The following is a 23,514-nucleotide window of genomic DNA, read 5'->3' as shown; positions in this document are numbered from 1 at the left end:
AGAAGCTACCAGCAATGGAAGAGGTTTGGTTGTTCTTTTCTGAGTTTTTGTAAATGATTTCTAAAGTTGTTTACTGGTGCATTAGATCATGTCTGAATCAAAACCATTATCTGGTAGTTTTGTACTCGCAGTGGGAGCAGCATGCCCCTTTTCACAGCTTAGTCTGTTCCTTAAGGCCTTCAAAGCTTTCCTGTCTGGGCAGCTGTTTGATAATGTGCCCTGTCTCCTAGCCATCAGTTGTTACATTTTTTTTTGTAATTTTCTTTATTATAATTCACACAGCATAAAACTGACACTTTAAAGCGTACAGTTCAATATTTTTAGTATATTACAAATTTGTGCCACCATCACCATTAAATGTTCTAAATTCCAGAACATTTTAATTATCCCCCAAAGAAACCCTGTTTCTTCTTATTTCACCCAGCTCCTTGCAAATACTAATCTACTTTCTGCCTCTACGGATTTGCCTATTCTGGATATTTCATATAAGTAGAATAATACGATATGTGGAGTTTTGCGTCTGGCTTCTTTCACTTAGCATGATGTTTTCAAGATTCATCTGTGTCATAGTATGTTCACCCATGCTCCAGCATTCCTTTTATGGCTGAACAATATTCCGTTGTATGACTATAGCACATTTTGTTTATCCATTCATCAGTTGATGGACATTTGGGTTGTTTCCATTTTCTGACTATTATGAATACGATAGTCATTTGTATACAAGATTTTACATGAAGATGTTTTCAGTTATTTTGGGTATGTATTAGAAATGAAATTGCTGAGTCGTCTGGTAATTCTGTTTAACATTTGAGTAACTGGCAAATTGTTTTCCAAAGTAGCTGCACCAGTTTACATTCCCACCAGCAACAAGTCCCAGTATGTGTATGAAGGTTCCCTTTACATCATCATCAATATTTGTTATCTGTCTTTTTGATTCTAGCCATCCTAGTGGTTGTGAAGGGGTATTTCATTGTGGTTTTTATATGTATTTCCCTAATGACTAATGATGTTGAGCCTCTTTTTATGCACTTATTACCCATTTGTGTATCTTCTTTGGGAAAATATCTATTTAAATCCTTTGTCCATTTTTAAATTAGGTCGTCTTTTTATTATTGAGTTGTAAGAGTTTTTATATATTGTGGATACATGAATCTTATCAGATATATGATTTGCAAATATTTTTCCCATTCTTGATGTTGTCTATTTACTTTCTTAATAGTGTACCTTGATGTACAAAAGTTTTTAATTTTTATGAAGTCTGATTTGTCTCGTTTTTCTTTTGTTACATGTGATTTTGATGTCATATTTAAAAACTGTTGCCTATCCAAGGTCATGAAGATTTACATCTATATTTTCTTCAAGGGTTTTATACTTTTAGTTCTTACATTTAGGTCTTTGATTCATTTTGAGGTAATTTTTGCATGTGGTGTGAGGTAGGGATCCAAATTCACTCATGCATGTGGATATCCAGTTGTCCCATCATCATTTGTTGAAAGCCTTTTCTTTCCCCATTGAATGCTTTTGGCACTCATGTTAAAAATCAGTTGACTATATGTATATGGGTTTATTTCTGGACTCTCAATTCTATTTCATTGACCTTTATGTCCAGTCTTATGCCAGTACCGTCTTGATTATAATGCCTTTGTACTAGGTCTTAAACTCAGGAAGTGTAAATCTTCCAAATTTGTTCTTCTTTTTCAAGACTGCTTTGGCTATTGAGTCCCTTGCATTTCTATGTAAATTTTAGGATCAACTTGTCTATTTCTGTAAAAAAAAAAAAGTTAGTAGAATTATGCCAATTTTTGCTTGATAATTTGAGACTATTTATTTGGAACCCTCAGTTACACATTCAGGCAGTCAGAGTGATCTGAGGGTGATTCAGAGTACCTGAGCTTAACTATTACCCCATCTCCTCAACAACTACCATGCATAATAAGTGAAATAATGGGTGGTTGATTTAGAAGGTCAAAAATGTTCAGACAGACCAACTATGACCTGATTCTAAATATCATTTCTCCCCTTTGCCTTACTGTTCTTGCCAGCCTGGGCTCTAGGAAAAGCCTGAGTTCTGGCCTGTGCCCTGCACAAATGGCTGGAAGGCTTCTGGCAGGTCACTTTCTTCTCCAGCAGTACAGGCTGTATATGCTCTTGAATCCTTAGATAGGGCTCTGGTCCCTAACTCCGACATCCCAGTGCATGAAGACCCCGTAAATCCTCTGTGTACACAGTCTTTTAGAAGCCTCCCTCAAGACGGCTCTGCAGGATCTGAAAGAAACAGCACTGTGAGGATCCAAGGGCTCTCTGCTTTGAAGATTGTTGGCTTCAAAGCCACAGCTAAGCACTCTAATCCATAAGGGCAAAAAGCAAAATAAATAGATAAAAGCTTTTTAATTTTATAAAAACTAAACATTGATCCATGTAGAAGTGTCAGAGAACTTCACATTCCCACTTGTTCCTGCTTGGTATTCAGAATTGTCTTCTGCATGGGCCACGTGGCAGTTTTTATTTTGCGTAGCTGTGCTGTTTTGAATGTCCCAGGCAGGAATTGTTAGTGCATTAAACCTCTTGTTCCCTGAGCCTTTGCTTTTCTCCTTTCCTAGGGAGTCAGAGCACAATTGACAGAAGAGCTTCTGGCCTCCCCTCTGCTCACAAAATCACGAATATGTCCTGCAGGTCTCCGTGAGTCTATCAAGGGGCCTAGCGGGAGAGCTCTGCGGAAGATGCTTTTATTCTTGCAATGGTTTTTGAGACTCCACCCTGGATGGTTATGAGTTTTGTAAAAAATTTTGCTCTGTATTATGGCTTTTTTTTTTTTTTTTTTTTTTTTTGCCAGGGGTCTCAGTTTCCCTGGTCTTTGAGTGATTAAGTACATCTGATACAGGGGATGGAAACCTTTTAGGGGGTCCCTGGCTGGTCTTTATCCCTCTCTGGAAACTGCCCCACTGCCCTCTGTGTATATTCCATGACTACAATCTGTTAGCTGAGCAGTGACCAGCCAGACTTTCTCTTTCTGGAAGCTGAGACCTACCCAGACTGGCAGGTGCATGGACTCATGTGGATATGTCAAATGGGCACCATGTGCAGGCCAAAATTTGGACAGCAGGTAACTTGAGTAAGCAGAGACCACAGATTTAGGAGAATGTCATAAACAGAAGGAAGAAAGGAGAAGAACCAGCAAGACCAGAGGATAACTATCTATGCCCACCCTTCTATGAGGCCCAACTGGGCCTGCCATGTGTGACCAGGCCCAGCCCAGATGCACAGACTAAAACTTAGTGGGCATCTGTCCTGCCCAGCTCCTCGAACTTTGCCACCTAAGTGAGTCGGGACCCAGGAGCATGAATGTGAACCCAGGGGCATTGGGCATATCTGGCATATATGTAGGACATTTTTAAGGTGTGTTTGAGGTAGGAATTACATCAGGACCCCAACCCCAGAGCCACTAAAATAAAAAACAGCCTTGAACAGTAGCTTAGCTGTAGTGGAGCAGTTTTGTAGTTTAAAACTTCCTGCTAAAAGTGTGAAATAAAGGGGATAGGAAAAGTCCCCAACAGACATGCACAAAAAGACACCTAGTGTGACCTAGAATTCACCTTTGCTTCATTATACGATCATTATAATAAATTAGCATTGCAGTTAAGGCTGTACCCATCATGCATCTGACACCATGATATTTCCAAAAAGCCCGAACACGGTAAGAAAAAGGTTGTCTCCTTAATTCTAGAGAAAAACCACCTCTTTTCCACAAAGTGACCATCCAAAATCATGAATATTCCACCCTTAGGTTAATAAATAAAATCCCCAAACTAGCAACAGAAGGAGGCAGCAGCTCTCCCTTGAGCCTGCCGGCTCTCTCATCTGTGGGTGTGCTTTCACTTGGCAGAAGTCTTTGGGGCTGACCACTTTTGGCAGCCTGCTCTCCCTTTTGAGAGTGAGCTTACTTTGTCTTCACGGCTGACCGCTCCTGGCTGCCTAGTCTTCCTTCTAAAAGTGCACTTTTGCTTTTAATAAAGCGAGCTTGCATACAATCAAATTTTGGGCGTCTGCCTTCAATGCTTTGTTCCCTGGACGCCGAGAACCGAGGTCTTGAAGTTCCGGGACTCCCCAGAAACGGTAACATGTTGACTTTTTTTTCTTTAAATTGGGGAGGTATTTTACCCTGGAACAGATCTAAGCTTAATAAAAAGGGTTTTCCTACAAAGAGTTTTTGAGCTGAAATGATATTATGTATCCCTGTGTTTCCTGAGTTCCTACAGCCCCACATTGAGAAAGAAGTAGTTTATCAGGCGTCTGCAGGTTAGAGGATGAACCCAAAGAAGATAAGGGACTTTCTTCCTTCTACTTTGCCCTCAGATTTCTAATCTGAAGAATGAGTTTATGTGGTACTTCCAAGGCTGCAATGAAGATTAAGAAACAGAATAAAGCGCTTAGCAAAGTGCCTTATAAACATGCCAAGTGAGAAATATCAGTACCTTTTGCTCCCTCCTCCTCCTCTCCCCCGCCGCTTTCTTCTGCCCTCGCCCTCCCTCCCCCGCCCTTCTTGTCCTTCCCCCGGAAGCCTGACACTGCCTCCGGGTCCGGATCCCATGTCCGGAGCTGGGCAGCGCCCCCGCAGCCGCCGGCGCCCCGGACCCGGTAACTGCGCCCGGGCCTGGGCAGCCCTCCGCTGCGCGCCAGGTCAGCCGATCCGATCCCGGCGGGGCTGGGGATCCGCCGCTCGCTTGCTCGCCCTGGAGACCGATGCAAGCCAGCGGGCAGCCCAGCGGGCTTGTCCTCTCGCGCCCACGCTCCCCTCCTCGCGTCCCCTCCCTGCAGATCATTGCGGCCTCCCCGGGGCAGTCGGTTAATTGATACTTCTGAGCTCTTAAACTTCTCGAGATTTCCTTCTGCCTTGACTTCACTGTGGCTGTGTCGGCTCCCGTCCCTTTCTATGACTAACCTCTTGTTCAGAATCTGCGACTTGTAGGAAAACTGAGAAGTCTGGGGTGTTTTCAGAAGCAGAGAATGGAGCCATATCTTGCAGACCTTTTTAGAACTTTCTTGGCCCAGTGACCCTAGAGAGGCAGCTGCCTGCCTGGGTCCTGCCAGGGGCCTCCGCCCCTGATGGGTGCAGTCTGTGATCAGCGCACAGTCACCAGGGGTTCAGCTGTTGAGATCCAAGTCTCTGCCCCACCCCTTCTCAGAAAAATCTCCCCTCCTCTCCAAGGAGCCACACAAGCCCTTTCTGACACTGTCCCTGGCCTTAGGATGCTCTCCTATTTCTCTTGTTATGCATACAGGTTATCAGTCAGTTTTTCTAACCCATCTCTACTCTGGAATGGGATGCAGAAGAGCCACAATATAAAATCTTATATTTCAGAGGTCATTTAGTCCAGTCTCCTCAGGCGCTTGGAGTGCCCATACAATGGTCCTACAAAAGTGCTTGATATTCAACTTCACCACCTCCTGTGGCAGCTACTCCTACTTCTGGGCTTCTCTCTTTGTTTTATCTTACATTGAACCCAACGATTTGTCTTCTCTGTAACTTTGCCCTTTTGGCCTGAGAATGCTCCCCCTTGGGGTCACCTGTGTGCTACTCAGCCCATGTCCTTACAATGACATGTGTAGAGCCTGGTGTCAGGCCCTCTCCTTTGTTCCTGGGCTACTTTGTCCACGTCCTTCATCAAACACAGAGCCCAGGACAGAGCCTAGTGCCCCAAGGGTGATGTAGTCCAACCCTGGGCATTCTGCAGATGTTTTCTTTTGTTGTCCTTACAGCCCTGCCTGTCCCCACCCTTCCCTCTGCCTGCGGCAGCTTCTCTGACAGCTCAATTGCTTCCTTTCCTTTAATCTGGTCCTATGAAGAGGCCAGGCTTGGTCCCCCTCTTATTACTCCAGGGTCTGGGGCAGTTTGCATTGGCTCTAACCCTTGCCACAGAGTTACAGAAATTCCTCTCCTTACTGAAGGTACTGCTAGCCCTCAGACCCCTACCCTGGTTCTGTTTTGTGAAACGGTGGGCTGGCTTTGCTTCCCTGCCTCAGTTGGCCTTAAGAGTTTCCCTGATTTCATTTCCTTGAAGTGAAGTCATACCCCTGTATCATATGTGTCCCAGTTTGCTCAAGACTGTTCTAGCTTATACCCATTGCCCAGCATAAATATTAATACTCTCCACTTTCACTTTCAAAAGGTTCATGATTTGAATGGTTAAACTTGTCTCTGTCTCTAAGTTGGATGCTTTGTATTTGTAGGTGGTGGGGTGGCACATGGCAGCCCATGTGGGTCTCGCACAGGGCTCAGAGGTGTCAGGTTCAGTCTAGGAAACCAGAATTCCTCTAGCTCATACCCTTTGTTATAGCTGTGCAGCTTCAGGTGGCTTTGCCCTCAGAGGGCAGGGATTCCCCTCTGACCCTGGTGCAGAAATGAGTCCAAGCTGGTACTGAGAGCTACCATATGTCTGGTCAAATTTACCCCCAGAGGTGCTGTGGGGCTTTAAAATCAGAGCTCCCAAATTTACAGCCATGACAGAAAAAGATGTCAAGAGCTCAAACTCAGCTGCTTTACATGGCATCTGGCTCTGGGGAACCCAACTGATGTGGCAGTGTAACCAAAGCGAGGCCTGAGGTGCCCTTGGACACTCCCACCCTCACCCCAGTGAGAGAGCTCTGAGTCCACCCAGGGCCAATCAGTCATGGCTAAAGGGTTTTAAGGGCAGCATGTCAGCACTTCCAACTACTCTTCTAGGGTTAGGTTGAGAGGTAGGGCACTGATTTTCAGCTAGGACGACCAACTGTCCTAGTTTGCCCAGGACTGAGGGGTGACCTGGGATATAGGACTTTCAGTTTTAAAAGGAGGAAAGTTTTGGGCAAACTGGGATGAGTTAGCTACCCTATTCTTAACCCTGGCTGTACATTAGATGCCCATGAGGAGCCTCTCATTTAAAGATTCTGATTTAATTGACCCAGGTAGGCTCCTAAGGAGAAGTATTTTTTAAAGCTCCTAAGCTGATTCCAGCAAACTACTAAAGTTGAGAACCACTAGGTTATAGGCAACACGGCTAAACGACCATTGAAGGTAGTTATTTTTGAGCAGAAGTGGGTAGAAACATCTTTCAAAAAGGTATATGACCAAGTGTGGTGGTCCTCTCCTTGTTAAGAGGAATATCGAAATGGCAGTTATGATCATTGCTATTGTCTATCCCTACCCCAAGGCCTCTTCCTCACCGGTGAGGACCAAGCTATCTTCTTTCCTGGCAAGCTCTGGTACCCCCCTTCCCAAGGTCATATGTCAGTGGAATTGCCTCATTCTGATTGGAGGGGTCATGATTTGTATAGTCTCAGATGACGTTGGCATGAGACTTGAGGCAGGACCCCAGTATTCTGGGCTAGGACACTTACCCCAATGAGTGGTGATCCAAGAGCTAACTGAGGAGGGCTGTGTGGACATCAGCTTTGCCCATAGGATGCTGGAGAAAGAGACTATGTGCCTCTGGGACTGTCACCTCTGCAGGCCTCCAGGACCATGTGGTACATCAGCACCCGGGGGATGGCTCCGCGGGTCGACTTTGAGGGGGCCCTCTTCTCTGGCTATGCTCCTGATGGAGGCCTCTTCATGCCCGAGGAGCTCCCACCACTGGGCAGAGAGACGCTGCGTCAGTGGAGTGCACTCTCCTACCCAAGCCTGGTGAAGGAGCTGTGTGCCCTCTTCATTGGCCCTGAGCTCATTCCAAGAGATGACTTAAACGGTGAGCACCACTGCCTCACTTCCACTTTCCCTCCCCTGACAGCTTAGCCCCCACAGAGTTGCAAATCCATCACTCTGTCCCTAGGAGATCTTTAGTCACATTTCCCCAAATTTAGTGTTTTTTCCAGACTCTGGAATTCCAGAACTGGAAATATCCCCCAAAAGTTCATCTCGTCCAGTTCCCACCACCAGCCAAAATGATTTGCAGAGAATTATTTACCTTTAGTTTATTTTTAAAACATCTTTTCAAGACTAGCAACTTGAATGTTAGGACTTTTCCTTCCAGCATAGTACTTCCCGAACGGAATTTTGAGAGTGTCCTGGACCAGCTCACCTCAAACTGTAATGTGCATATGGATTCTCCTGACGGGATCTTATTAAAATGTGGATTCTGATTCGCTAAGTCTGGAGTGAGCCTGAGAAGTTTGCTTTCCTATCATGTGTCCAGATGATACGAGTGCTGCTGGTCCATGGACCAAATATATGATATCCAGAACATAACAGTGACAGTTTGAGGATGGGGAGGAGAAGAAGATCTCTCAAAATGTGGTCTGATGACTAGCACTGATGGCATTGCCTGGGCACTTATTACAATTCTCGGATTTCCTCAGACCAACTGAATCAGAGTTTGCCTTTTAAGATCCCAGGTGATTGGTTTGCCAGTTAAAGTTTGAGAAGAGCCATTCCAGACTCTGATTCAGGTAGGTATGTGTCTAAGCCCTCCCACGGTTCTGGCATCACAGGTTTGAGATTTAGTAATGTAACAAATAAACAAAAGTGTCCTGTCTTTAGGAATCAAACTTAGAAGACATGAGACATTGACTTGTTTGCCACATAACTTTAATTGAATCTTCTATGGGAATACATGTTCACTAGAAATCCTAATTATGATGATGTTTATGAAATAAAAAGTAAAAGTCTTACAGCGCCATATCTGCTGCGTGTGGGTGGGAATCACCATGAAGACTTCACGAACAGGCTGGTGCATGTCTTTCCAGACTTTTTCCAGATTATACAATTATATTCATGCATGGTATCCTTTAGGATAAACATTTCTGGTCTTTTTATCCTGTAGTGGAGATAAAAACTTCAAATTCAAAAATTTGAGGGAAGGCACAATAATGCCCGTCACTCACTGTCTTTGCAGATCTGATCTACCAAGCCTTCCGCAGATTCCGCCATAGAGAGGTGGTCCATCTGTCCAGGCTGAAGAACGGGCTGAACGTGTTGGAGCTGTGGCATGGGATCACGTATGCGTTTAAGGATCTGTCCCTGTGCTGCACAGCACAGTTCCTGCAGTACTTCCTGGAGAAAAGGGAGAAGCACATCACTGTGGTTGTGGGTACGCATTGTGGACTTGAGCTCTAGGGCCCTGTAGTGCCCCAACTTGCCAGTATCCACCCCCAGGCCATCCTCCGCTAATGTCTCTCGAAGTGTATTACTGGTTCTTCTAGAGCAGGGTTCTTAACTGTTTCTCATGGCATAGGCGAGGCTATGGTACCTTCTCAGATTAATATTTTTAAAAATATAACATACATAAGATCATGTGGTACCAAGCTCACAGATGCCCTGAATTCTATCCGTAGATCTCTTGGAGGTTCATGGGCCCCAGATTAAGTGCTAGGTTCCTACTCTCCAGGTATTTGCTGATAGATACTGCCTCATTTGGCAACAATGCTTTAGGGGCCATTTCTTTCCTTTTTCATCTCCTTCATTCTAAAGGGGAGAGTTCTTTTTTCTTCCCATCCAGGAACTTCAGGGGACACAGGGAGTGCTGCCATTGAGAGTGTTCAAGGGGCAAAGAATGTGGACATCATCGTTCTGCTGCCCAAGGGTCACTGCACGAAGATTCAGGAGCTCCAGATGACAACGGTGCTGAAGGAGAACGTCCGTGTGTTTGGAGGTGAGTGCTGGGACAAGGCTCCAGGGACACCGTGGCTTTACTTAAAGAGGTGGGCTAGAACGAAACTGGTTCATTTACTAGCTGACCATCCTTCCCCCTTTTTCTCCTTTCCTCCCATCCTCAAACAGTCTTATTTTGAGCTTGGTAATACGTCTTGGCTGAACTTCAGGCAGGCTCTTGGCTACACAGTCTCATAAACTATTAGAGGTGACAGATGCATAAACCAATACTAACAACACAACCCAGGAAGTGCGGTTTTAAGAATATATCCCAAAGAACGCCACTTCCGTGCAGGTTCATCTTGCTGATGCCATGTATATAGGCAGCAACCCAGAGCTGTAGCCTAAGTGGAGTGACTTGGGTTTTGTTGTTGTTGTTGTTTGTTTGTTCGTTTGTTTGTTTTGGAGTGACTTGGGTTTTTTTCCAAGGCCACTGAAGTTTTGATGGCACAACATGTTAAATAATTATTTTAAAAGAATGTTTCATTACATGTTGACAACTTATGCCCTCTTACAGTATAGTAATGATTAAGCCGTGCACATGGTTAGCATGTCTGAGTATTTAAAGTAGGAAGCTACTCGGTGGCACTCATCATTGATGGCACTCATCACCCTTCCTTGAGCCACATTACGAATCGTAGCATTTTGGGAAAGGCAGAAAACCATCTCCAGGCCATCTATTCTGAATGGATTTAATCATTATGGAGATCAAGAGTGGAAAAAGAGGGGGTGAGTCTGAGTGGAGTCATATATTTTTATTTCTACCTCTCATATTCCATAAGACTTGAGGTAACCCCAAGGTAAGGGTCTTGGTGAGGTTTTGAATATGTGGCCTTGGGTGAGCTGTCCAGGTATCCTGGCTTGGTTTCCTCACTTATCTGGCAAGACAGCGAATGTGGTGGCCAAAGCCATTTCTTCTACAGCTGGCCTGGCCTTCTGGTATAATCCCATAGAAAATATTTTTATATAACACCGATTTTGTCAAGGAGCAAAAACACAGTGAAAACAAACCTTGCCCCTGGGAGTAGCATGAATATGCTTTGTCTGTTTGTTCAGGAGGAAGCCCAAAGCCCCCGTGTTCTTTTCTCTAAAAAGCGCATACACATTTCAGTGAGAAGTTCATGCTTTAGCTAATGCAGGTGTTGGCAAAATCTTACACATTAGTCTTGATACTTACCCATATTTGGCTGCATTTTCCTATAGTCATTGCAAGATTTTAATGTACAAGATTCAGGTTCCTGAGGGTCCCTGTTATACTCCTAGTACCCAAATTACTAGTTGTAGATCTAGGACTATCTTTGCCTAGAATCAAAGCAACAAATAGCTTTTTGTGCCTCTGTCCTTCCACCTATTCCCTTCTCACTTTGTACACAGATATTGGAAGGCTTTTACCTGAGAGTGTGCATGGGGGCTCCATTCTCGACCGCAAGTTGGAGACCACCATTTACAAAATAGTGGCAGAAAAGTGGATGGTGATGAGAGCATTTCATTAATGAGTGCATTAATGTGTTTCTGCTGGAGCCAAAGGGGCATTTCTGTTTGTACATGTCCCGAGCTTTAAGAAAATAAGGCAGCATACTTTAAATAAATTAGTTTTTATTTCTAAACATCACTTTTCTAGTTCTTCCTTTCCTTTCTAGAATCTTCTGACTTGGTTTCCAGGAGGATATGTGTTAGTTCAGGACTACATATGTTCTGTTAGACTGCTGAGCTCAGGGAGTAGGAGTGGGTCACCTGGACTGTTATGTGTTAGACACTGTTTTATAAGTCATCAATTTCCATATAGTACAGTTGGTTCTTCTTAAGCACAGAATAATCAGCATGTGCCGGTTACATATTATTTGGGATGTTTTTGCCTGGAAGTGACAAAAAATCCAACTCAGACCAGCTTGAACAAGAATATTTTCCAGCTGATATAACTGGAAGTCCAGAGGTGGGGTGGGCTCCTGATGATTGATTCCGTGTGACTCAGCAGTACCCTGAGGGACCCAGGTTCTTCGCATTCTCTGTTCTGCCTTCCCCAGTCCTAAGGCTCATTCCTCTGGTGGCCTTTGATAGTTACTTGGAGTAACCACGCCTCTGTCTTCCTATGGCTCTCTTAAAAGCAGTGAGTCTTTCCTGGAACCCTGGCAAACATGCCCCTCGTGCATAGCTCTGGAGTCAGCCCCTGGCCTCATTGCTGTTGCACAGTGGTGAAGGGCAGAATGAATAACAACCTCAGTGTATGTTCTGGCACTTCTCCCAGTAAATCTTCCCCTGCTCTCCTCCAGGTTAGGCTCCGATGGAGAAATAGACTCAGGTTTCAAATTAGCGATCAGTATTGGTTTGATTGCTGGTTGAGCTGGGTTGGAAAATGCAACTAGTAGCCAATTTACCCATAAATTTACCCAATAATTTATCCGTAAATTAAACTGTGTACATACCCAGCCCAGGAAGGAGTCCTCCCATGTCATCTTACCTACCATGTGGAGCAGAGAGCAGAACACCCACCCTTGGTATTTAAATGAGAGAAGAAGGGCAGAGCACATGGAAACAGTGACACTTCTCTCATAACTCCTGATAGAGGACTGTGGCGTAAAGGATCAGCCTCTTACCACCCCACCACCTGATAAGCCATTCCTCCTCCTTTCCAGAGAGTGGGGGAGGTGGGCATGGAATACAAAGAGGAATTCTTTTTGCAGTATCCCAGAAGGTCGACATTTTATATCTTATTTTATATGAGAGTAGCAATATTGGAAATATTACAAGAATGTGAGAAACGTTTTCTATCCTTGAGGAGCTTAATTTTAAGCCTGGAAAGCCAGGCCAAGACATAGCAGAGTAAAGAAAGCAAAGCTCAGTGAAAGTCCCAGCTGGATGGGCAGTTGCTGACTACCTGGGGTTCTTGGTAGGCAGTTGTGGGCAGTTGCTGACTACCTGGGGTTCTTCGTGCTCCTGATACCTGCCCTCCCCTCTCTCGCATGACAGTGGAGGGAAACAGCGATGAGCTCGATGAGCCAATCAAGGCCGTGTTTGCGGATGTGGCTTTTGTCAAGAAGCACAATCTGATGAGTCTGAATTCAATCAACTGGTCTCGGATCCTCGTGCAAATGGCCCACCACTTCTTTGCTTATTTCCGGTGTGTTCCATCCTTAGATATGGACCCACTGCCCCCTGTGGAGGTGGTTGTGCCAACGGGGGCTGCTGGTAACCTTGCAGGTAAGGAGACCCCTGAGTGGAAATGGGCTTTCCAGAGAAACATCTGTGGCCCCAATCCTTCCAGCTGCCCTTTGCCTGCAATCGCATAGCTCTGAAGTGATGGGAAACTAGACAGAAGAAACTCCCAGAAAACTTTCCCTTAACTCCCTGAGGGGAGGTGTGGCCTCTTGCTGCAGTAGGGCATGATGGGTTAACCCCGACATGCTCAGGCCACCTGACCTGATGCCCTAGCTTGGCAGAGTCTGGAGAGATAGATCAAGGTTCAGCCACTGTGCCCAGCTGCCAATGCCCTCTTCCAGAAATATGGACTTTACCGCCAGCTGCAGCCAGCTGCCTGCTATGAGGGCAAGTGACTCAGCTGGCACGACGTGTTCCCACACCCAGAGACATGTGAAGTGAAAAAGAGTTCTGGACTTAGGGTTCTGGCCCTAGTTCTGTCCTTAACCAGCAGAAGTCTGTGGGACAGACCCTTAGACGTAGCTCCTCAGGTATAAAAGAGGGGTTACATCATTTATTATATCTCTCAGGGCTGCTGTGAGGCACAGATAAGATTCTTTATGTTTATATATGACCTTTGTACAGCTGCATGACCTTAAAGTCATTTTCTATAATAATAATTAACATTAATGAAGCACTTACTATACATCGTGCATTGCTCTAAGTGCTTTTCATGTATTAATTCATTTAATCCTCACAAGTGACTATGAGAAGAATAATACTGTGCTTTCTATTTTGTAATGAGGAAACTGAGGCACGGAGAAGTTAATCGGCTTGCCTCTGGTTACATACTGGTCAGTAGCAGAGCCAGAATCACAGCCCAGGCAGGCTGATCCAGAGCCTGCGTCCTCGCCAGCTTGCTAGGCTGCCTCCTGATGGGCACTGCTGTTTCTGATGGTTCTGTCGGTGTATGCCGAGATGGCTTAGGTGAGACCATGAAAGCATTTAGTGGTCAGGAGTCTGCCTGACTTCTTCCACTAACACAGAGATGGAAAGAACAATGATCTGGCAGTTGGGCGAGGATACTCAACTTTTTTCATCCCTGGGGTGACTCACCAAGCTACCAATTCATATCATTTTCCAGTGAATGGCGCCATCCAGAGTCATGCAATCCACACAGCCCCAGTGGCTGCCACAGTGCCTGGCACAAAATAAACATTAGCAGAGGGTTCTCCTGTCTCTTCCTGCTCGATCAGTGAAGGGTAAAATGAATAACAACCTGGACCCTCTGAGCCTCCGTTTCTCCTCTTTCATAGATGGATATCATGATATTTTCATGAGGATCAAATGAAAAAAAAAAAAAAACCATGAGAGTGCTTTGCAAAATTAAGAGTGATTTTGGGGTGGTGTGCTTATCCCTAACTCCTCTTAACGATGCACCAGAGATAAACCATTCATGGAAGTATGTAAAAACATCCTAAACGACGTAACCTTTTCGGGCTCTCCATCTCCCAGAGTGAGGAATTCCTGGTTTGTTCCACGCAAACAGGAATCGCTGTTAAGGTGGATGAAGTGTGCCTCTCCAGGAGATGTGGCCTGAAGACGCTGGTTGAAGGAGCCTGAGTCAAGGGACAAGAGCATGTGCTCTGGACCTACACAGACCTAGTTTGTACCCTTACTCTACCACTTCATAGGCTTTGGGCGGATCATTTCAACTTCCCAGAACCTTCATTTTCTCTTCTGCAAATGATAGCGAGCATGCGTGTCAGTACCTGGTGATGGTTTGGGGTGCGGGCAGCATGGAGAACGGTATCTGGGCACATAGCATTCTCCTCCTCCTTTTTCCTTCTTTTTGGTAACAGTTTTATTACTACATGATTCACATGCTTTACAACTCATCACAGTTCAATAGTTGTTAGAATATTCAAAGATTTGTACAATTACCACAATCCATTTTAGAACAGTTTCATCACCCTAAAAGGAAACCCTGTTCCCATTAGCAGTCACTCCCTATTTCTCGTCATTTTTCCCTCAGTTCTAGGCAACTGTTAATCTATTTTGTCTCTATAAATTTGCCTATTCTGGACATTTTATATAAATGGAATCATTACAATATGTTGCCTTCTGTGTCTAGCTTTTTTCACTTTGTATAATGTTTTTAACATATCGATACTTCATTCCTTTTTATGTCTAAATAATATTCCATTGTATGGATAGTTCACACTTTATTTATCCACTTATCAGTTAATAGAACATTTATATTGTTTCAATTTTTTAGCTATTATGAATAATGCTGCTATGAACATTTGTGTATGAGTTTTTGCGTGAACCTGTTTTTATCTTGAGTATATATATCTAGGAGTGAATTTGTGAGTCAAATGGTAACTCTGCTTAACTTTTTGAAGAACTTACAGATTATTTTCCAAGGCGACTGCACTATTTTACGTTCCCACCAACAATGTATGAGAATTCCAATTAATCCATATCCTGAGTAAAACATGTTATTATCTTTTTTTATTCTAGCTGGCCTAGTGGTTATGAGGTGGTGCATCATTGTGGTTTTGGTCTTTATTTTCTTGATGGCTAATGATGTTGAGTATCTTTTCATGTGTTCATTCAACATTTGTATATCTTCTTTGGGGAAAGATCTGTCAAGTCCTTTGCCCATTTTTAAGTTGGGTTATTTGTATTTTTATTGTTGTGTTGTAAGAGCTCTTTATATATTCTAGATACAAGCCTCTTATCAAATGTATGATTTGCAAATAGTTTTTCTTATTCTGTGGATTGCCTTTCCATTTTCTTGATGGTGTCCTTTTGCAGCACAAAAGCTTCAAATGCACAAAAATTTCTTAATTTTGATGAAGTCCAGTTAACTATTTTTGATTTTGTTGTTTGTGCTTTTGGTGTCATTTCTGAGAAACCTAGTCCTTCTCCTCTCTTAAGCTGGGTGCCTTGCTCAGAAGATGGGCCTGCCCATCCGCCTGGTCGCAGCAGTGAACCACAACGACATCATCCACAGGACTGTCGAGCGAGGAGACTTCTCTCTGTCTAAGACCGTCAAACCAACCTTGGCATCAGCTATGGACATTCAGGTGGGGCCTGTGGGAAGGCATGCAGGTCTGGTCAAGTGTTGATTAGCTGGGGAGGGATAAGGGCTGAGAACAGAGTGCCCCCTGGGATTATGCTTTTCTGTCCAGGTGCCCTACAACATGGAGAGGATATTCTGGCTATTATCTGGTTCTGACAGCCAGGTGACTAGAGCCCTCATGGAGCAGTTTGAAAGGACCCAAAGTGTGAGTCTACCTGAGGAACTTCGAAGCAAGGTCAGTCACCACCCACACACCCCAGAGAAAGGAAGGGGTGCGGCTCCAAGATACAACCAAATTTGGGGTTTGAAAATCTGTTCAAGGGAAGGGGACACCTTTCTTGCATCTGCTATGAGCCTGGAACTTTTGCAGTCACTTTATATGGATTCATTTATTGAATGAGGAGAGGCAGTGGAGAATATTGGCTTAGAGTCAGACGGGGCTGAACTTCAAGCCAGCTGTGAGACCTTTGACTGGTTTCTTAAACTCTGTGCCTCAATTTCCTCATCTGTAAAATCAGGATAATAAGAATGCCTACCTCATAGCCTTGTTGAAGATTTAAGTCAGATTATACCCATGAAGCACTTTGAATACTGCCAGGCAGTGTCGGACTTGATATATTAACCATTATTATTTTTATTTATTATTGTTATTGATTTCCAATAACTGGAAGCCACTTTGTGCAGCCAGTATGAGCAGAGACCATTGTCCTGTCAGTTGTTTGTTTGTTTGTTTGTTTGTTTGTTTTTAAGGAAGTGAAATTTTGTCTCCTGGGAGTGGTTGGAATCTAGTTGGCAGGGATTGCTTTTATTTGCCGCCTGGTGATGGTCACTTACTTTATGTAAAAAACAAAACAAAACAAAACAAGCTATTGCACACGCCACGTTGAAGTTACCTTTAATTTTCTCTACCACATTTCCACCAAGTGGTCATCCAGACTATGTATCCTCCAGGGACAGGGCCTCACTACCTGGCATCATCTCTGATCATCACAGAGTTCTCCATGTGGGGCTGTAGTCTGACCCTCCTCGCTTGCACGCTGCAGGCAGCCTTAGCCCCATGATTGAAGAGGATCTGTGTCAGCCTTCCTGGTCCTTTTAGCTTTGTCTCACACAGCGTAATTCTGAGTGGTCTTAAAGGGTTGTCCCCAGGACTGGGCTTAGCCACCCACACAGACCGGAGTGGAATTTCTGTCTTCTGGAGTTCATACTGCTTTTGATGTAACCTGTCTTAATGTTTGGACTGCTGTCACAAGTACAATAGACCAGGTGGCTTACAAACAACACTAATTCGTTTCTCACAGTTCCTGAGGCTGGAAGTCTGAGAGCAGGTTGGGTTGGGTTGGCGAGGGCATTCTGCCAAGTTGCAGATGGCCGCCTTCTCATATCCTCACATGGCAGGAGGAGGTTTATCTAACTCTCTGGCTTCTTTTTATAAAGACTAATCTCATTCATGAGAGCTCCCTCCTCATGACCTAATTATCTCCCAAAGGCCCCCATCACCAAACACCAACGTGACATTTCAGTTTCAACATAGGAATTTGGGGGGGACACAAACATTCAGACCATAACACAACCAAAGATCAGCTTAATTGGTTAATGGTTTGTTTTGACATTTACATTCTTTCTCATGTAAATGAGGTGGTCCATGAAGACAGACACAGTATCCCCCAGTTCTTCATTCTACCCCTGGTTGTACATGTAAAAGACACTCCACCTCCTGGAATAGCATTCATTCATTCATTCATTCATTCACTCATTCATTCACATTACATATATTGCCAGAACCTGCAAGGTGCTGGAGATACAAAGATAAATAAAATGCATTCATTGTCTTCTGTGAGCCCTGATGGGACAGGCAGCCATATTAACAATATATAATGCCTTATGGGCTCTGTTGCAGTCAAGTATATGCAGAGTGTTTGGCACATCATAAGCATGCAATAAAGTTTCAGAGAATGATCAAATAAACCATCTCCACTGAGGAGACACCGAGAAGGGAGTCTTCCTCTGTCTGAGGGTAGTGGGGCGGTTTCCTAGAGGAGGTGCTACGTGAGCTGCGTGGAAACCGAAAGGAAGGTGTTCTCACACCCATGGGAAGGGGCGCACCAGAAATAAAGCACCAGGAACGTTTGAATGCCCTTAACCTTCTGTGTTTTTGCAGTTGTTGAACAAAACTATATACTCATTTGCTAATTCATGAGCCAAATCCTAACTAAGTTTATTAACCTGAAACGCAAATGCATTCTTCCCTCAAGTTGAGTGAATCAGTTTAAAACTGGGAAATGTTGGAAAACAGATTTTTCTCTGAGCTGAGTCTAAGCCATTCAATCTGAACATTTCATCTGAGTTTCCGATATTGATCTGGCTATGTTATGTAGTAGGTTTTTGGTCATCTTTCTCCTGCTTTCTCTCCAACACTGATCTTTACCCCTCTGACTCTGGGACACATCAGCTTTCAGCAGCAGTGACGTCTGAGTCGGTGTCAGATGAGGCCATCACCCAGACCATGGGCCGCTGCTGGGAAGAGAACCAGTACCTGCTGTGCCCTCACTCAGCTGTGGCCGTGAGCTACCATTACCAGCAGATGGACAGGCAGCAGCCCAGGTACGGCCATGAGTGTCTGTGTCACTACGGGGCACCCTTTGGCTTTCAGGGGCCCTCCTCTTCCCCAAGCAGGGAGATAGGAATGTGAACAAATGTCTTTAATGAGTATGATGGGTGCTGTGTGGAACTGTGCCCTGAGAAGCGCGGTCCCAGAAGAAGGTGCATGATAGATATCGGGGACAGCCACTGTGAGAGGTGATGGTTGCGCTAGGCCTTCAAGTAAAAGAAGCAGTTTGCTCAGCTGTCATTATAGATAAATTCAAGGTACCAAACATCTGTCTCTTTCTCCTCCATGCCCCACACAACCCCTAACCTTCCCTGTTCCTTCTTCTCCTCCCTCCTCCCCTTCTTTCTGTACCTGTCCTTCTATCTGCTGTCCCTGCCTACTTGTTTCTACCTGTGCCGCCCCTCACAGCCCTCCCCGGTGTTGCCTGGCTCCCGCCTCTGCAGCCAAGTTCCCAGAAGCTGTCCTGGCTGCCGGGCTGACCCCACAGATTCCCTCGGAGGTATCAGCCCTGGAGAAGAAAGAGACACGCTGTACCCCAATGCGGAAGAGTGATGACTGGACCCTGATGCTTCGGGACACAATTGAGGACATAGGCCAGCAGTGGAGGGGTCACTTTCCAAATGCTCCAGAATAGCCAGGCTGGAGTAGGCTTCAGACCCTGGGAGCGGGTAGGGTTCCGAGGTGCCTTGTTTGTGGTCTTCCTTTTAAAATTTGGCATAGGAGGTTCTCAGGAGCTGCGTGGGGGCTGGAGACAGCTGTCTTTGCTCTGTGCTCTCACCATGGCAGGGTGGTGCCTGGACTCCAGGGAGGCGGGGTGGGGGTGCAAACAGTTGCTGGAGGCACACCCCCACCGCTGAACAGTGCAGGGGCATCTCTGCTGTATACGAAGGTTTCAGGGCCTGCAAATGAAGGGCCTTGAGCTCAGCCCCGGGGTTTAGGACCCCAGACCCTAAACCTGGGCAAGTGGGGGCTGCTCACTGCATTAGCACAGGCCCGGGGCTCACGTAAACAGACCTCTGGCCTGTTTATCCAGAGGTCTCCGCCACCTTATCAGAGGCTTCCAACATCTGTTGAGATGTTGGGAATCCCTAGACTACAAGTGTATATTCAGTGTGATGGTGACTCTGCATGACCTGTGGGCAGAGCATGGTGGCTGCCGAGTGGGATGGTGGTGCTGCGGTGTGTGCTACATCCACCAGCTGCTACAGATGGGCTAAGTGTGTAGGGGGCAGCAGAATAGGCAACAGGGCAAGTGGCACAGATGGTGGTGGTGGATGGGGTTGAGGTGTGGGATCACCAGATCTAGGTCATGTGGGTAAGTGTGCTCCTCAAAGTGCAAACAGTCAAGTTGCCCTGTTGCTCATACATCAGGTTCGCCTGCTTTGTTAAACCAGGGCGTATGTCATAGCAGTGCGAAGCAATGATCCCTTGTTGGCCACCAAATAATGTCCAGATGCCTACATTTCCATAGGTGCCTCCATGATCATCCTGCCCCAGAGAAATCAAATCGTTTTTTCCTCTGAGAACATGACTCACTCTCTCCCCTTTTCTTGTACTTGCCTCTGTGTGAAGGTCCTTTGATGAGGCTGCAAGACCCATCCCACAGACTTTTTAAATCCTGGTTCCTGTGTCTTGTTAGCTGTGGAGTTGGCCCTCATCAGCCCAGCTGAAATAATGATTCCTGTTTCTGAACTCTGGCAGAATTTTAACTGTAAGTTTCTTAAGATGCATAGTACCTTCTACCCTGTTTTATGGTTCTTCGCATTAGACATTATCTCCTCATCTCTAAGCTTCTTGAAAATAGAAACCATTGTTCAGCACAATGAGCTGAAACTTTTTAGATTTGCCCCCATTGATTAAAAAATTTTTGATATGTTCTCCCAACATATTTATACTAAATTATGTATATACTACACAAACCACATACTGAAATGGGACTGAAGGAATAATAATAAAACCTACATTTAATACTCCAGTGGATTGCCTTATAGGGCCGTCTTTGGCAGTCCTGGTTGAGCGTAGTGCCTGGTGCATTCTGTAACCAGCCAGGAACCAGGGGTGAGGCTCCTCTGTGATTGCATATCTGCCCGACACTGAGGGATGGTTCTCAAAGTGTGGCCCTTTGGTCTCTTCAGAATGCACACTCTAGGCCCTCCCATACCCCGGGACCTCCAGAAGCAGATCTCGGCATGGGGTGGGCATCTGCAGTTATTACAAATTCTTCAAGTCTTTTGCGCATTTTAATTTGGGGCACCCTGGCTGGGAACTTTAAGTTTACGAATAAGTTTCTTCCAAATGAGGTGTGCTTTATTCCTCCTTCTGTTCTCGTGATCTAGCCCTGCACTGTCCAATTCCGTAGCCACTAGCCATATGTGACTGTTGAGCACTTGACATGTGAACAGTACAACTAAGGAACTGAATTTTAAATTTTATGTTATTTAATTTACAATTAAAATTTAAAACTACTTGATTCAGTTATCGGAAAACTTAAGTATGTTCGGAAAAATGCTGATAGCGAATTTGCTTTTTCAGTTGTAAATTTTATGAAGTATATAAAATACTGATAAGTATTTCCAGTGAAAGTTTAGTTAGAACACTGAATTAGACATTGAGATGTGTCACGATTGTAAAATCATCCTGGATTTCAAAGACTTTGAATGAAAAGAAACGAAAATATCTCGCTAATAATTTTATGTTGATTACATGTTGAAAGGATAGTATTGATGTTTTGTGATAAATAAAATTTATTATCAAAATCGATTTCATTAATTTCCTTTTACGAGGACATTTAAAGTCATTTATGTGACTCACATTGTATTTCTACAGACAGCAGTGATCTAGAGCTTAACCTTGGCTTTGTGTACACGTGAACACAGTGCACATTGCTGCGAATTTAGTTATATTACTGGATTCAAATCCTATGTGGACTGAGGGGGTAGGGTTAGACAAATACAAATACGTGAATGTCGGCACAAGCCTCTTTCATGCCCTGGTCACTAGGGGACCCTCTGGGAGGCAGATGACACAAGCACGGTGTGGAGGGAGATTTGCCACCACTAGAGGATGCTGTTGCTACCATTCTGAAGGCGGCTATGAAAGGACCCAGTGGGTATCTGGCCTCCAGAGCCCCCTTCCCATGCCCTGGAGTCTAAAGGAGTTGGTTGCCAAGGCAGGATGTCTGCCTGCCATCCCCGCATCAGAACATGGGAGCCCCGGGAGGCCAGTGGGCACCCTCTTACTGGAGAGCTTGACATTGAAGCATGGCATTCAGTACAAGAAAGAAGGTCGAATGCTGGACACACAGGAGGATGGAAGGAACATCCCTAATGATTATGACCCTTACAGGCCACAGCACTTGATGGTTCCTGAGACACTTAAACATTCACAACAGCAGACATGATGGAGACCCCGGGGCCCGGTTTTCAATTAGGCACAATAAGCCCGATGCTTTGGGATCATGATATGTTTAGAAGCCTATAAAAAGGTTTTAATTTCTTTTAAAAGAAAAGAAAAAAATAAATATAATCCAGTTTGGGTTATAGTCATCTTTATAACAAAACGGTAGTACAACAGAATTTTAAATATTTTTTGTGTGTGGAGGAAGAGGCTCATGAAAGCAAAAGTACCCAAGGCCCACAGAGGCATAATGTGGTGGTGACAACCCCTACTCTGTGCCAGGTAATACTTTACAAAATTAACTAATTTAATCCTGACAGCAAGCTGTGACGTTGGTGTTACTTCTGTCTGCATTTTAGAGATGAGGAAACTGAGGACCTGAGAGATGAGGTAATTGCCAGGTGGCACCACTAGGGAGCAGAGAGGCTGGCACGAACGGAGGCACGTGGCTTCAAATCCAATGTGTATTTTCATCACACCGCCCTGTATGTAGCTGGTCATGTTCTGATGTGGTCTGCCACTTTCCATTCTTCTCCAGGCCACAGCCCTGCTCTGAGTCCTTCCCTCTCCTTTTTATCGGTGGACTTGGGAGTGTAGCTGTGCTTCTGGAGGAGGCCCACCAGGGGCTGCTGTAGCCCTGCTTTCTGGGTCCTCTGTAACCAGCATGGGCCCTGCACCCAGGACCAGCTGTGGCCAGGCAGAGCCAGAGGTTCCTTATCCTTTGGTGCCACATTTCTGAGGGCATCAGAGGACAAAGTTGGAATCACAGGGTTTACAAAATCCCCTGCCCTCTGGATGGTTCAGACCTATCAGCTCTGAGAGGCCACCACACCTGTGAAAGGGAGCCCAGAATAAAGCCATTGGACACAGCACAAATAGACATGAAACCTAAACTACAGGATATTCTGGCCACAGGGAGTCTTAGGGCTGAGTGTAGGAGAAAAGCAGGAGTGAGACAAAGTTTGAGATATATGTGGGCACACGCACATACAGACACACACATACATCCCACTTAATGGAAAAAGTAAGGAGCTTGGTACCAAATGAAGTTAGAATCAGGTTGAAGTCGTCCTTTCTGAGTCACCCACTTACCGGTGGTGTGATCACAGATAAGCCATTTCATCTCCGGGCACCTCGGTTTCCTCATCCGCTAATTTCAACACTTACCTTGCTGGTTTGTTTTGAGGATTACATGAGATAATGTATTTCTAAGTGCTGGGTAAGTGCTAAAATGCTGTACAAAAGGTTCTTATTATTAACACAATTATAGTCTGCACCAAACAATTTAGTACTTTTAAGCTATCTTGTATTTTTTACTAATTGCTTTGTGAATTAGTCTTATCTTGCCTGTGAGATTGCCTCTTCCTGGAGGACAGAGTTCTTTTGTGGCCCCACAGGGCTCCGACAGCTCTGGCGCAGGGTCGGAGTTGCCGTCACCCAGCAACAGGCTCTGTGAGAGTCATGTGGGGGCTGAATGTCATGGATTGGTCAGTAGCGGCTCTGCGAGCCTTGTTAATGTTGAGCCATGGTGATGATGGAGGAAGTCCCTTTCCTGAGCACTAATGATGTGCTAAGCCCTTTGTAGAGCACTTTCCAGGCAATGGACTCCTTCAATTCTCATGAGGACTGTATGAAAAAGTACAATTAGGATTCATTTTAGAG

General features: G+C 44.9%; 1 protein-coding gene across 4 annotated transcripts; it reads left to right on the top strand.

Annotated features, from left to right (window-relative positions):
• Positions 1-3,873: 3,873 nt before the first annotated feature.
• Positions 3,874-21,216, top strand: THNSL2 (threonine synthase like 2). Of its 4 annotated transcripts, XM_015591258.2 has the most exons (10): positions 4,552-4,677; positions 7,487-7,721; positions 8,868-9,062; positions 9,471-9,623; positions 12,590-12,820; positions 15,701-15,849; positions 15,955-16,080; positions 18,298-18,449; positions 18,865-19,124; positions 20,029-21,216. In XM_015591258.2, the coding sequence occupies exons 2-9, from the start codon at positions 7,499-7,501 to the stop codon at positions 19,088-19,090; spliced, it is 1,455 nt and encodes a 484-aa protein (XP_015446744.1). In that variant the 5' UTR covers positions 4,552-4,677; positions 7,487-7,498; the 3' UTR covers positions 19,091-19,124; positions 20,029-21,216. The 4 variants fall into 4 exon arrangements, with proteins under 4 accessions (XP_015446746.1, XP_015446744.1, XP_006914305.1 ...); XM_006914243.3 differs by having other exon boundaries at positions 18,865-21,216; XM_015591260.2 differs by lacking the exons at positions 4,552-4,677; positions 7,487-7,721 and adding an exon at positions 3,874-4,113 and having other exon boundaries at positions 18,865-21,216.
• The last annotated feature ends 2,298 nt before the right edge of the window (positions 21,217-23,514 follow it).

This window comes from Pteropus alecto, unplaced genomic scaffold (assembly GCF_000325575.1).
Source record: "Pteropus alecto unplaced genomic scaffold, ASM32557v1 scaffold55, whole genome shotgun sequence".
Classification (NCBI taxonomy): domain Eukaryota; kingdom Metazoa; phylum Chordata; class Mammalia; order Chiroptera; family Pteropodidae; genus Pteropus; species Pteropus alecto.
The sequence above is the reverse complement of the archived record's forward strand: the minus strand, read 5'-3'. Positions and strand labels throughout refer to the sequence as shown.

Bases quoted from the DNA above. Each gene is read 5' to 3' on its own strand.
- THNSL2 (XM_015591258.2), top strand. From the start codon at position 7,499: ATGTGGTACATCAGCACCCGGGGGATGGCTCCGCGGGTCGACTTTGAG. The intron at 7,722-8,867 runs GTGAGCACCACT...CTGTCTTTGCAG, and splicing joins TCCAAGAGATGACTTAAACG to ATCTGATCTACCAAGCCTTC. The intron at 18,450-18,864 runs GTACGGCCATGA...CGCCCCTCACAG, and splicing joins ATGGACAGGCAGCAGCCCAG to CCCTCCCCGGTGTTGCCTGG.